This window comes from Centruroides sculpturatus, unplaced genomic scaffold (genome assembly GCF_000671375.1).
Source record: "Centruroides sculpturatus isolate CEXI.00-Female unplaced genomic scaffold, Cexi_2.0 scaffold1114, whole genome shotgun sequence".
Classification (NCBI taxonomy): Eukaryota; Metazoa; Arthropoda; class Arachnida; order Scorpiones; family Buthidae; genus Centruroides; species Centruroides sculpturatus.
Genome location: NW_019385408.1, coordinates 183,010 through 198,810, shown reverse-complemented (window position 1 = coordinate 198,810; position 15,801 = coordinate 183,010). Strand labels below are relative to the sequence as shown.

General features: G+C 29.6%; 1 protein-coding gene across 1 annotated transcript in view; it reads left to right on the top strand.

The window, feature by feature from the left end:
- The window catches only part of LOC111638634 (26S proteasome non-ATPase regulatory subunit 4-like), a 46,977-nt gene extending 39,626 nt beyond the window's left edge, over positions 1–7,351 (top strand). Inside the window, exons 6-11 of the mRNA XM_023384383.1 lie at positions 2,403–2,464; positions 2,529–2,685; positions 3,074–3,206; positions 3,279–3,443; positions 6,941–7,005; positions 7,074–7,351. Coding sequence (XP_023240151.1) covers positions 2,403–2,464; positions 2,529–2,685; positions 3,074–3,206; positions 3,279–3,443; positions 6,941–7,005; positions 7,074–7,304 — 813 coding nt within the window. The 3' untranslated portion in view covers positions 7,305–7,351. The remainder of the gene's footprint in view (positions 1–2,402; positions 2,465–2,528; positions 2,686–3,073; positions 3,207–3,278; positions 3,444–6,940; positions 7,006–7,073) is intronic.
- Positions 7,352–15,801: the final 8,450 nt, after the last annotated feature.

Sequence of the window (15,801 nt, the reverse complement as noted above, 5' to 3'; positions counted from 1 at the left end):
TGTGTAAAAAAATATGTCACAAACGAAAAGATCGACGAATGGCGACAGAATAACAAGCCCTGCCATCAAAAGTGGGTTGAGATTTTTGAACATTTTACAGCAAAAAATTGCTTTCAAAAACATTTGTAAAATCGTAGAATTTTCTTTGTCTCCCTGGATCTAATGCATCGTCGAACGAATATTTTCATTGGTGAATAATATGTGGACGAATGAAAAAACCCAGTTAAAAGTAAGCACATTATTTCTGTCAAATACAACTTTCAAATGAACTGTATAGAATTTTATGACTTTTTAAAGCGTGAACCAGTGCTATTAAAAAAAATTAATTCTACTGAAAAGTATCAAAATTAATGTTATTTGAATTTTTACAATGTGTATGTATGTGTAATAAATGTTATAAACTTATGAATTTTATAAGATTTTTTAATTTTCTTCGATATGTCCTTTATTTTCCCCCAAAAAATATGGTCACCGTATATATGCTCAACATTTTGAATCCTTCAGTATGAGAGAAAAGCTAAAGTACATAAAATTAATTGCCCATTGAGACCTCTGATCAACAAGAGGGAGATATCTCCTCTATTGGTTTGAGAAAACATTTAGATTTTCTGCAAAAATTATTAAGCAAATTGCATATTGATGTTAATTTAGAAAATTGATAAAAATAAGCTACAAATATTATTATACCAGGGGAGTAGAAAGTATCTGATATGACAAACAAAACTTAGGAGAAATTTACAATAGAAAAAGTAATAATTATAGTAATAGCCTCAAAAACATTACAATAAAATGGAGTAGCATCTCAACTAAGCCTGTAGACATTAATTGAGACTTTTCACTAGCCAGATGATTTGGAACATGGATTTGCTAGTGCCAGTGACTGGCACTAGCAAATTCATCCATATGGCCTAAGCCTGGTCTAAGATATCGATAGACTACTATTACAACATGGATGACATATTGATTTTGATCTGAGGTGATCAAGGTGATTCAACTGTTTTCCAATGCATACATTACCTCGATCACCTCACCATCATTACATTGCACTAGATAAATGCTTTATGAAGGTATGAAAGTACACATTACAAAGCATTTATCTGGTGTTAACATTCATCAAGTCTATGATTGAAAGGAACAAGATTATTAAAATAATATCTTTGTTGGGCTTATTCTCAGTTTATCACAAATAAGTGACTTGTCTGATCCTTGTTCCAGTATTATCCTTATCTTCAAGCAATTTATCCTTTTGATTAGAACAGTTCATATTTAGCTCTTGTTTTATCTGAAGAGTAGAAAGTATAGTTTATAAGTAAACATGTAGAATGCAAAAGCAGTAATATTGAATTTAGTAATGTTTTAAAAAAACTTAATGTAGAAAGAAACAAACTTTTTAAAGAAAAACTTTGTAGAAAATAGCCAAAATTATGAATATGCAGCAATGACAATAAATTTACAAAGATTGCTGATTTATAAATTTTACAACAAGAAACCTAAGAATACACACAACTGTATCATCATGACTTAATTTATTCAGAATTTTCTTTTGAGCTAAAACTGATATTTTGTCAATTTATGTAACATTAAAGCAGTAATAATAATTTATTAAAATTCTAGAACATTGTATATTGATTTTTAAATATGAATGTATTGTATTGTTATTAAAAACACTCAAAAATATTAATTTTTTGAAAAATTATTGGAAGTAAGGTAAATATTGTTTGTACTGTACATACTACTAGTTTTATAATCATATCTTTCTTACCATTAAAATTTCAGCAATGTTTGTTTAATAAAAATAACTGCAAAGTATACATAACTTCTCATATATCTTCTAGAAATATACTTAGTTATGAAACCTTAACTTATAAACTTATTTTACTATCAGCATTTATATATAATTATTGCTTAGAATGCTTCTCTTGCTTTATTTCTGTAACAAATTCATATTGTTTTATTTGCATATGTAATAATTATAGTCTGTTTTTGTATGAACATTATTCCTGTATAATAATGTAGAAATATATTTGAAAATAACCAAATTATCAAATATCTTAAATAATTCAGTAGTTTAGTGTACTAATATTTACATTTAAAAAGCTAGTAATGAAAAATTTTATTGTGTAGATTTGAATTTCTTTTTTTTATCTGTGTCTTATTAAAATTATATTGCTACCTTTAAAAAGAATGTATAATTTCAGTAAGTATGCAAACTTTCTGAAAATTAAATAATGTGCCTGTATATCTTTTATTATTTAATTTTTTATTAAATTAGTGATTCAAATGAATTTCTTTCATAATATTTGTCATTATTTAAAATTGTTTTTAATTTGTAATTTGGTTTTCTTGTTTTTACATTATAAAATTTTTAAATTTTATAAATTGTATTCATTACTTAAATGCAGGCAACAAATTCTGAAAAACTGACATCATTTATAAATACTATTAATGGAAGAGAAGGCACTGGGTAAGTAATTTTACTTAATTTTGAAATTCATTATTTTGGTCTATAATAATTACTTTGGTTTTAGTTCACATCTTGTAACAGTTCCTCCTGGACCTCATCTGTCAGATGCTTTAATAAGCAGCCCTGTAATTCAAGGTGAGGATGGATCTGGTGGAATTGGATTAGGCAGTACAGGCTTTGAATTTGGTGTAGATCCTAATGAAGATCCTGAATTAGCACTGGTTTGTTAATTTTTAATATATATTTAATTTTATATGTACATAGTTTTAAACTAATGCATGTTTGTATTTTGAAGATTCTTGTTCTGATTCAATGGATAAGAATAAATATTAGTTATAATAATAACAATAACCTTATATAAAAGTTTCATAACAACTTAATATGAAGTAATTATGATATTTAGTTTAAATAACTGATTTTGTGGTTACTTATACAATAGTTGTTCTCATCTATCAGTCATTAAAGTAATTTTCATTGTTTTGAATTAGATACATAAATGTTATAGATAAAGAAGTTTTTATAAATGAAGGAAGATTATAGAATACCATCATTTGTCAGTTAATTAATGTAAATATAAACAACTAAAATTAATGTAATGCACTTTTGTAGGCACTTAGAGTATCCATGGAAGAGCAAAGACAACGTCAAGAAGATGAAGCTAGAAGAGCTGCAGCTCAATCTTCCAATGGTGGACAAAAGGCTAATGATACTACAAATGTTACTCCAACTCCAGCCCAACATGGTATATCTAATTATTTTTAAATAAATTTTAATTGAAACTGATCTGATTTAATGAAAGTATTTTTATATTTAGGTTCTAGTGAAGAAGCTTTATTGGAAAAAGCTCTTCAGATGTCATTAGAATCAGATAACACTCAGTCTGGAGTAGGAACTTCTGCATCCACCATTCCAGATTTTGCTATGATGACAGAAGATGAACAAATTGCTTATGCTATGCAAATGTCTTTGCAGCATGCTCGTATGTATATATAGTATNTGAAAAATTCTTTCGAAACGAATGGTTAGTTTGACGATTTTTACCTGAAGAAGGACCCAGGAGTTGTCTGAAAACGTTAGTAATGTTAAATTTATTCACATCAGTTAAAGGTTTCGGAGGTACGTAGTATTTAATAAACTCCGGTGTGTAATTGTATGTTATTATTGAGATTTTATACTGGTAATACAGAAATTTACTTTAATGTGCATGAAATAATAATTGTAATTTATGTAAATAATTTGATCTTTAATCATTATCTAAATTAAAATAAATTGTATATTAAATGTAACAGGTATTTATTCATGTGAATTATGATATTTGGGGAAAAGTTGTGACTTTTTTAAAATTGATATATGATATACTCTGTGTGAGAGAGATTTATTAATCTATGTTTGTATATATGTGTAATCTCTCATTAATGAATGAAATTAGTTAGAGAAATTTGTTATATACGGTAGAGCGTCGATTATCCGAAACAATTCAGGACTGGGGTGGTTTGGATAACTGATCATTTTAAAAAAAATATATATTAAACACAAAACTGTACTGTATATAATTTGTATCACGTGTCTTACAAATACATACCTTACATAATGTAATATGTTAAATTAGGCCTACAGTTCAGTTTGGCAGGGAGGGGAAGAGTGATGCAACGCCAGAGCCCTAACGGAAATTTGAATTTGCTGACTGGAACGCTTTCGGTTAACTGATGTTTCGGTTGATCAGTATTCGGATAATTGATGCTCTACTGTAATTATAAACAGTAATGTAATTAACATTTCAAATTATACCTGTTGGATTTTTTTTTTATAATGGTTCATTTTTTCCAGTTATTGAAATTGGCCAAGAGATTGAAGAAAGAAAAAGTTAATGTTGATGTTGTTAACTTCGGAGAGGATGTAAGTTTCTCTCCAGATGACCTTGTAAGTTTCAAGTCTTCTGTCACAAAACTTATGAACCTTATAAATTCTACTACAGTTTTATTAAATATGTCAAAAATTATTATGTAAAGATGTTGATATTAAGGATTTTTCATCTGATTAATATTCATTATTTTATAAATGGAAAGAATGAAAGCTTACTAATTCAAAATTAAAACAGTTTTATTGTAATAGATTTATGTGGAAAATTAAAATTAACATTGTAATTTGTTTTAACCTTTTGAAATTTGTCATTAAGAAAGAATTCCTAAATTACTGTTTTAAATTGTGATAATTTTTTTAACATTTTATATTTTGTGCATGCAAGAAGATTTTTATTTCTTCTCAGTTTGACAAAAAAAAATCTGTTTTAATGGTCATATAAATCTTGTTTCTGGTTTGTCAAAAACACTGAATGAATCAAATAAATTTTGATCTTATACATAAACTTTTACAATAAGCTTGTTTTAATTCAGCAGATAGTAAGTTTGTAATTTGTCAAATACTGATTTATTTTATCAAATAAATAAGGTTCATATGAAAAGGTAACATTTCTATTTTTTAAACTATATTTTCTTTTCATTCATGAAGAACAATGACTTCATATATATATATGTCTGTAAAATAGTTACATATATATATATATATATATATAGTATATATAAAAATTACCATTTATATTTTCATTACATCCAGTCATCAATTAATAAATGATTGATAAAATAATGTTTCATTCATATAAAATTATTCATTTTGTGTGTGTTTATTTACTTGTTAATAACAAATTTGCTGAAATTTCTTTTGACAAAATTTGAAATTCTGTGAACCAATTTCAGAGACATGATTTTTTTAAATTCCTGTTTGTTAAATCTAGCTATCAACTTACTATGCTGCACTTTAAACTTTATTGTTAAGGTGCAGATTATTTGTCTTTTGAACACTGTCTAAATGAACTTTCAAGAAACTTTACCTATTACATTAATACCATTACTTCTAGTTTTAAATGTCGGTGAACCATTGGCGTGAATTGTTTTGTTACATTGCAAAACTGACAGAGCATGAACATAGGAAAGTGTGGAATTTCAAAGATGGAAAAGGTGTTTTTATGAAATTAATTCAGAACTATCCAAACATTCAAGATAAACAATAAATAGTTAAATATAATTTATGCATCAGAAACAGATTGTATTTTATCAAATAGAAAATTTCAAACATAAAGTAGTGTCTTAATTTTGTTTCTATTTACATTTTACACACAAAAAAGAAAGTTTACATTTGTTCTAAATTATAAAAGTCACTATTTAATCAGTGATGATTTGGGTTGTTTTTATTGCTGATAAATAGAAGCCTCTTCTCTTTACTTGGTTCAGAAAGTTTTTTTTGCTAATTTATTTATTATTCTCAATTTAATTAGCTCAATTATCTGCATTCAACCATATTCAACAAAAAGCAATATGAATCTGTTTCACATTTGTGTGTCAGAGTTAATTTATGATTACCCTATAAATGTTATAAATAATAAAATTAACATTACTATTAAAAATATGGTAGTTTTAAAGGTTTTTCCCCAAGAAAAATTTCTTAGTTTAACTTTGAGTTATTGTTTATTCCATTTTAATCATCATCCAATTGATAAACATTGTTCCACAGTTAATAATTGACTTTTTCTTCTCAAAGATTTAATTTTGTGTCTAATTTGATTCAAAATCTACAAAATTCAGATTTAGAAAATGTGTATTGAATTTGAAACTTTTAATCAAAACATAATTCTAATTTATATTTAATCTTATTATTATTGTTTTCTTTTGTAATTGTCCAGAAGAATATTCTCTCACTAGCACATTAATAACTAAAACATGAATGATATCCATTCTTAATCAAATCATTTCCAAAAAAAAAGAAAGCCACAGTCTAAACCTGTCATTTGGCAGATCTAGGAAGTTGGTTTAAAAACCAGTGATCTTTTGAGTGGAAATCTTTGAGAAATGATGTTTTTGTAATGGGCATTTTTATTAGATATGGTTTTTAAGAAGTTTTGAACTGCAGTTGAAGTATACATTTTGTCTTTGCAATTGGCTCAAAGTGACTACAAGCAAGAACACAGTCTCAAAGGAAAAAGATACACATGTTTATTGCTAAATCAGAATTGACATTTTTCTAAGAAATAAAAACTGTAATATTAAATTGCCTATTTTAACATAATAATGCTTAATTTATAAGCAAAAAGTAATCTTTGAGAAATAAATGATAGTATATAGTTTGTGATCAGTTTTTTTACTATCATCTTTTTATAGTAGAAATACAATTACTAATTGATTATTCAGTTTCTTTCATGATGATGATGTGATAGAGATTACTTCATATTTTATTTATACAGTCAGCATTTGTATAAAAATTTTTAAGATATATGAATTTTTACAGATGTTCTTATTAATATCAATAATTTTTTCAAGTTAGTGCAAATTAATAAATCTAAAATTTATCAAAATTTCAAGCCCTTAAAATAAGTGTTCAAGGTGTGTTGTTTGTTTAATGTAATTAAATATATTCTTTTTTCAGATGAAAGTGGGTCATCTACAGCAAACGATGAGCCTACCCCAATGGATGTAGATTCACAAGGAAGGGTAATGGTTTTTATATTGATTATATTGTAGATAATATTCTTTTTATTAAAATGTTTTTATATTTGTAGGAAGAAATGGATGATTATAGTGATGTAATGAGAGATCCTGAATTTTTACAAAGTGTTCTTCAGACTTTACCTGGCGTAGATCCTCAAAGTGAAGCAGTTAGAAATGCCATGGGTACTTTAACTCAAGGGGAAAGTAATAAAAAAAATCCTGCAAGTAATACAGGTCAAGAACAGCCTAGTAAAAAGAAAAAGGAGGATGATGATGAGAAAAAGGATAGTGGAAAAAAATGATTATGTATAAGTTAAAGATATCAAAATGAATTAATTGTAAAAAAAAATTATATATAAATTCTGAGTGGTGCTTTAAAAATTAGTGGTGTTTAACAAAATGTTCAGTAAAATATCTATTAAGTTACATACAAGCTGTTTCAAATAACTTATTCAGTTTTTGTTGAATTTATATTTGATATATTTTCAAGTAAAAGCTTAAATTTTTTAAAAATAAATTTTAGAATAAACAATATTTTAATTATATTTATAGTTTATGAAAGCTAAAAAATGTTTCATTAAGTTACTGAAAAATATTCATTAAAACTTAATTAGTTATTCTAAATAATAATTAAAACTTTTACAGTTCAACCAATTTAAAATATTGATAATTTAAAAATGACTATCCTGGTTTAAGTACAATAAAAGCTGAATCAAGTTATATGAAACTTTTTCATAAGTTCAGGTTTAAAAATTTCATCTTTAGAATTTCATTGTTGAAAGTTTTAATTCAGTAATTTCAATTGGAATGGATTGGATCTGTGTTCTGTTTATTCATTTGGAAATAATTGTTTTCAAAAAGTTCTACAAATGATTATAGAAGTAACCATAATATCTGATGTATGTGAGGATTTCAGAATAAAATATCAATCATTTAAATTAACTATTTTGTGTTGAAATATTTGTACAATAAAATTCTACTTACAGTAGAATTATCTATCCACCACTTTTCCAGGAAATAATTCACTTCAGTTTCACCAAACCTACAGTAGAATATTTTCTATCTTAATATGAACAATGAGACATTTTTCAGTTTTTTGAAATATTTACTGGTACAAACAACATATACAAAGATTCTTTAAATTAAACTTAAGTTTATTACGTAAATGAAAATGATTAATTTCTAGATATTCCAATTAAATTCAGATATATTACTTATAATAATAATTTCTATTTTTGAATATAAAAAATATAATTTCCAAATATATTTGATATAACTTCTTGTAACTATAAACTTTGCCCTGTGTCAGTTTTGTGTTTTAAGCATAGTATCCCTTATACAGGATGAACATAAGGTCTCTATACATTTCTGTGAAAATGCAAATTTATTAAATATCTACCACATACACTGAAACATGTATCACATTAGGACCACAAATCAGTACATCTCTAAGTGATTGCCCTCCAAGTCTAGGCACAGCCACCAGCATTCTTCCACAGACTGAAACATGCTGTTCAACATAGCTGGTGAAATTTTCACTGCTGCGTCTGTAATTCGTTTGAACTGTGGTATGCTGTTAATTTTCACCTGGTACACCTGCGACTTGATAAACCCCCACACAAAGAAATCTAAGGGTGTCAGGTCTGGTGAGCAAAGGGCCCACAGCCTTTGTGAACCACGACCAATTTATCTAATGGGGGAATGTTTTATTCAGGTAATCGCGTGCATCCAATGCAAAAAGGGGTGGTGCCCCATCCTGCTGGAAAACAACCGAGTCCTTAATCCCATCTTGTACCAACTGTGGCTCCAAAAATTATTCCAACATGTTGCGGTATGTGTGTCCGGTAACTGTTGTCTCTGCAAACATAAACAGTCCATAGACCCTGGTCTTCGTGATCCCTACCACACATTCACTTTTGGGGTATCTCGTTGCAACTCTCACTGCATTAGGTTGTTCGTTTGCCCAGATTCTGCAGTTGTGTCTATTCACATGTCCACAGATGTGGAATGTTGCTTCATCACTGAACAACATGTGACATGAGATTCTCGTTTTCCACAGCATGTAACAGTCATGGCACATAGCCTGTCGGGCGGCATATTCCTCTAGTTCCAGTTTATGAATAATCTGGACGTGGTAAGCACGTTTCTTCAAGCTGTATCGCAAGGTTTTCATTGTGGATTGTGAGATACCCAGCTCCCAGTCTCCTGGTAGACGCAGAGGGGCTAAGTGTGATCACATCTTCTATGCATCCCACCGTTTCTGGCGTAAAGGACGGCCTCCCAGAACGTTCTTCATCATGAACACTACCCGTACGTTTAAATTTGTTAACCAAATTCTTTATTACCAATCTTGTAGGTACTGCCTTTGTAAATTTACGGGTGAAATCCTCCCTCACCTGTTCATAGGACATCCCATGCAAACGGGCAACAACAACGGCCGTTCGTTCTTCTACGGTGAGCATTCTGTTCGATCACCTGAAAGAAAAAAAGATTTATCAATTATTTAACAGAAATGTATAGAGACTTTATGTTCACTCTGTATAATGATTCATTATACCTCATTGCATTGAAACAATGATAAGCACTATGTAGAATTATGTACAGTTCAACTACAGTGTATGCTACTGTAAATATCAATACTAATTTTTATACATAATTTTCAATACGTTATAATTCTCAATATTTGTAATGTTGGACCATATTTGAGAGGAAAAAATATACTTTTGTAAATTTACTATTGCAAAACCTCTAAACATGCATAACATTTTAGTTTAACTTATTTGTTAGACTTGAAACCTAGGCATTCCAAAAGCAAAACATTTTTCCCCATTTCTGAAATGAAAATCAATTTTCAATGTTATCATTAGATGAAATTTTTAATAATAGTGCTGGTCTTATTATTATTTTATAATCTAAAAAGACAGTGGTTAGTCGAATTCTTATGGTATGATTTTATTAATGAAATCCATAAAAATATCGATACTTGAAGGATTTGTTTACTAAAATAATTTTATCATAGATGTTTGAAGTGTGCGAAATGATTTGTAGAAAAAACATTAAATTTGAGGTTTTTAAAACTGACTAAGAATTAAGAAATTTGATTATTTTGGCAAAAATTAATAAATGAAATCTTAAAATGTTGTATGCTCAAGCATAATGAGAACAAAAATAAATCGAAAGAATGAAGAAATTACGTAGATTTACTGAATTGCAGAGGAATAATAATTTATCTTTGGCTGTCTTGGATCACGTGGTTTATCATTACAAGCGTTTCTAATCCGAATTAGAATCTAAACGATTCTAATTATGAAAGAACCTGGATGCAAATATATACAAGAGTCATTCTAGTTCCGATTCCTTAGTTCAACCAGAGAGTCTATTGAGTAACTGTTTGCATTATTTTTCACCAACAACTCTTCATCTCCCTATGATCCGAATCCAATCTGAACTATAGAGAACTTGCATGAATGCCATCGCTCGGCCTCCTGCATCATATTTGTGCCATGCTGTTCATGGAGGTATATAGCCTATAGTTTGGCTTACGTCTAAATGTTTATGACGTTTAGGTGGCAAAACATGCATTTTACTTTCCCGGCTCCGTTATATATAACAGAGGGAAACTATGGGAGCATTTTTACATTTTTGGACTCGGAACCTTGAAACATCGAGAAATGCAAAAAGCATTTCAAGGGTTTTTTTCTTTATGTATGTTGTGTGTGTGGAGCAGGCACGATTTGTTCACCCAATTTCAGGCTTAATATTTCTCGTGACTTGTCGAAAATTTCTGAAATTTTGCAGGGAAGTTTGTATATTAGAGGGATCGATGCTATTAAATTTTGGTAGTTAAAGGTCGAAGGGATCGTGGATCATATTTCTTCCCGGATCGCGTGATTTTGCGACCGCATTTTGGTCACATAGCGTTTCACAGAATCCATATTTTTTCCTAAAATTTAAAATTATTGGCTTCGCTTCAAAAATTATTATTACATCTTTGTTTTCTTTATTTTCTGTACATTTAAAAAGTGTAAAATATTTTTATATTGACAAAAATGCTTTATTTGCATCGAATTTAATGTAATTTGATAGGAAAAACGCAAAAAATAAACATATCAAATTTCAACTCGCTGTAATTTATCTCCTATTTCACCGATTGCCATCAGGGTTTTTTGTAAATGGGGAAGAAATATGACACTTTCAAGTGAAGTGAGTAGAAATTTCACACTACTGCCAGAAAATTTGTCAACAGACCCCGCATTACACCCTACCACGAAAGTCAATAAACGTTGTTTTATGACTCTATTTCAAGCACTTCTTTCTGAGTTGTAAATCGACTAATTGACAAAGGTTTTACTTCATTTTACTCATATTTCAATATTTAACAGATAGTTTTGTTAGATCTTTACATATTAATTTTATTTTTAATTTTTAATGTGATATAGTCCTGTGTTAAACTTAAATCGATCACCTAATATAAAAATGGACATCGCTCAAAATATTATAGAATCCATCAAAATTCTTAGCTGATAGTTTAGGTATAAATGTTTTCTGTGCATGAAATGAAGCAATCAAAAAAATAATGAGTGGACCATCAAAAATTCCGCAATTTACATGATGTCGAATGCGTAATTTTTTTTATAACTGAAAATATTCTCGAAATTTCATTAAAAAAAATGCATTTGCAACAATATCTAAATGAAATTGTTATGCAAGAAACAAAAATTGTACAATTAGCGCAATTTGTTTTAGTGTAATTAATTTTGAAAATTTTTGTCGCTGTTATTTCTCGAGGATCACAACGCGATTTCTCGCAAAGTATATTGAGACTTCGCTGAGTGTAATAAGAAATTGCGATATCTCGCTTCAAAATCGGGCTAAAATCGATTTTTTTCTTGAAATACTTGAAAAGTATTTGAAAAAGTTTTTTTTTTAATAAAATGTGTTCCCCGATTCGAGTACGGAGCGTGGTTAGTGCTTATCAAAATTCTATATGATATTAAACTTGATTTTTCACATTTGAAGCTATTTATTTGTGACATCTCACTTTTAGGTAATTTGTTACTGGCATTTTGGGTGTTGTGCAAAAAAGTATTTCAAATCCTAAAGAGAATTTTGAAAATGAACGCCGTTTTAGTTTATAAAATATACATCAATTCATCATCATCTGAAATCCACAATAAGTATAAAAATCCAAGAAAAATAAGCATTGTATTCGTATTTCATATTTTCTTTTTCTTAAGAAGAATAAAATAAAAAATAAAAAATTCAGCAATGAGAATTGTCTAACTTTTCTGGCTGTTAGAGTTTTTATTGAAGAAAATTAAATTTTTATACTATTAAGCAAAATAAATACTGTAATATTGTATGGGGCACTATCTGTTATGAGATTTTGTTCTAAAAAAACTTTTTAATTACTATAAAATTGAAAAAAGCTTAATTTTGAGGATAGAGATAAGTTTTATAAGAAAAGTGTTAATACTGAACAGAAACTTTATTAAGTTCTACTCCTTTCGAGATATGACATATGGCACCCCTTTATCTCACTCTCTCTACTTTTAACCACCGAAATATAATAGCACCAATGCCTCATACACTAGCTGCTTTGCCAAATTTCGTTTCATAATATCCACTCCATCCTGAGATATTTAGCGAATAAGACGCCATCATACCCACATACCACGGAATTTTTTAAACCTTTTTTTGACTTTTGGATTCAGGTGGTTTTAAAACGTGGAGATTTGTAAAATATTCAAATAGAAATTTGACACCATCCCAATATTTTCCCTTGTTATGTACACATAACAGCTGGGAAAGTAACTCATCGAAAATATTTACCAAGACTCACGGCACAAAAACAGAAAAGTTGAAATGAACAAAGTTTAATTATTCCCCCTCCAAAAAAACTTGGAAAACAGTTGAGTTCATTCACTTTTCTGGTTTAAAAAGAAGTAAAATCTATATACAGTCGACCCCCTATAAAACATTTTACAAAGGGCGTGAAGTTTGATGATAGAGAAGCCGTGTTCCCATAAAAAGTTTAAACAAATTCTGAAAATTACAAAAATAAACAATTTATTTGTTTATCGTAAAAATTGCTTATCGTTGATTCCATCAAAGTATTTAAAATCTCTTTTCCAATTGAAAGCAACGCTAGTAACGATAATCTTTCCTCTGACTGACAAGTGAATGTTCCTTGCCAATGTATGAATTCGCTTTATGGTTGAAAAACTTCGCTCAACGGATACACTGGTAGATGACACTGTAAAAATTAACGATATTAAATCATATAATTCTTTTAGTACATTTTTGTTCGGATCGTCATTAATTTAATTATATTATTTATTTATGTCTAAAAGTGACTTGCCAGTATAGTGTAAACATGAATATAAATATAGAAGAAAAATTCGCACGTGTTGGCGTTTAATTTCTTTATTCTCTGTTCTGAGATATTAAACAATATCTCAGAATGAAAAAATTTTAAGATACGAAATGTGGCACTGTAGCTTGCGTATAGAGGGAAATTAATACTATCAAATTTTTGTTCTCAATTAAAGGTGGACAGGGTGAAGACATAAAAGGGGCCATGTGTCATATCTCTTAATAAATATTTTACACGTTATTAGCGTTCAAAATTTAAAAAATAAAAAATAAAACTCGTCTGTACCCTCAAAGTAAGGTTTTTTGTCATTTTATAATAGTACAATAAAACCGGGTAAGATATTCTCGCCTACGATGTTAGAATGTGTATGGGGAAATGATTTAGTTCAACCACTTTGACGCTTAACAACTAACTTCTGTGTTAAACTACCTGACTCCGATTCTAACAAAACTCTGACCACAGTAATTATTAGGCTTCAAACAGAATAAACAAAATCATGCCCCCACACACAGTCTAACACAGTGTTTCTCAACGGGGGCGATATCGCCCCCATGTGGGCGTTTTTCCATGTTCAGGGGGCGATTAGCAACAATTTATATGTGGGGGGCGAAAAACAATTTTCTGGGCGATATAGTAAAATATTATATTAATAATAATTAGATATTTTATTCGTTATATCGTACAATAATTAAACAAAAAAACATTATACTAGTCACTAGTCTATTCAATGCAGTACGAATTTGGCGTTAGCCTTGTCCCTCGGCATCGGAATTTTGTAGTGAAGGGGGCGATACTAGTGAAGGGTTTTATTGAAGGGACCGATACTACGTTGAAGGGGGTGACGATTCGTTAGAGGTTGAGAAACACTGGTCTAACATCTACACATACAGAAAATAAACCTCGAATCTTTTGCATATCTCGAAACTTCAAGGGGTCCCGAGTCCAAAAATGTAAAAATTTGAAAGGGATCATTTCTTGACCGACACTTTCCCTCTGTTATATATAACAGCCGGAAAAGTAATAATTTTCGAATAGATATTTTTATATTGACTGTGTAATTACTTAAAAAAGTTTCTAGATTTAAAATAAAAAGTTTCTACGTTCTATCTTTATTAAAACCTCATTTATTAAACTCTACTTATTATTATTATTATTATTAAAACTCTATTTATTGAACTCTATTTATTATTCTGAGGTCACGTGATGACATGAGAATTCCTGGGACTTCTTCGGTAACAAGTCTGCCCCTGGTCGCGGTCGGAGTCGAAGTCGAGTAAAAGTCAAATAGTAAAAAAAAAGTCAATGTTGAAGTCAATACATTTTTACGCTACTCAAAAGCCCTGATATAACCCATACCTAGCTAACATCGGAGAGAGAAATATTGCCTATTCAGAATACAAGTAAAATGCGCGGTTAGTAGAGTCGCAATCGCCGAAACACAATCTAAAAAAAGTTGGCGATAGAAGAGTAATCACCACAATCAATATATAAGTTATATTAAGGTAACGAAAACTTTTATAAACTATAGGAAAATTTAAAATACTGTATCCTAAAATCGTTTGAGAAGCGAAGCAGTTCTTGACGAACCACGCATTTTGCTTTTCAAGTCTTTTTCAATAAGTTTATAGAGTTTCAATTTTGTTTAATAGTAGCATGTTAATGAAATATGTCCTGTAATATTTCGGCTTAGACGTTACCTAAATTAGAAATGCCGTGTGTGTTATGCGAAAAATGTAGCCTATATACGAATTTTCAGTAAACGCTGCTATATAAAAACTTTATATAAGTAACGAATAGAGTAAGGTTTCATAGATATGGTGAAAAGAATGAAGTCGACAGTAATAATATTTGCATAATTTGGCCACGAAAATAAAAAAATATATTTATGTAAAATAGGAGAATCAATTTAGTCTTTTTATTGTTGTTAAGCAATTGCTATCATTGTTACGATATACATTGTCGTTTGCATTGTTGAAGGTTAAATGACGATGTTTACAATAAAAATGGGGATTTTAGGGGGTTGGAAAGGGGTTACATTGTTGTCGACCAAAAAACTTGGTTGACAACTGCAAGAAGCGTGTATATGTGTAAAAAATAAAATAAAACGACGGACTATAACACAGTCCAATGCATCGTTTGTGTTTGTGTTATTTCTATTTTTGGTTTATTTGTGGTCGAAGGGGTTCTTCCAACGGGACGACCCAGTGGGCCCCAGGGCCGCCGATAAAGCGAAAATCACAAAGGGGGCCCATAGGACGGCTGAAGAACGGAATATGCCCCGGAGAGCGGCCCTGCTACCAAAGTGGCCTGCAGGGCGGAACCGGAATCCGTATCTTAAATCCGGATGTAATCGACCAACTGCGGGTTCAGCGCAGGGCGCCGGATCCGCCCAACGAGCAGGCAGTTGTCCCGGGAAACCCCCC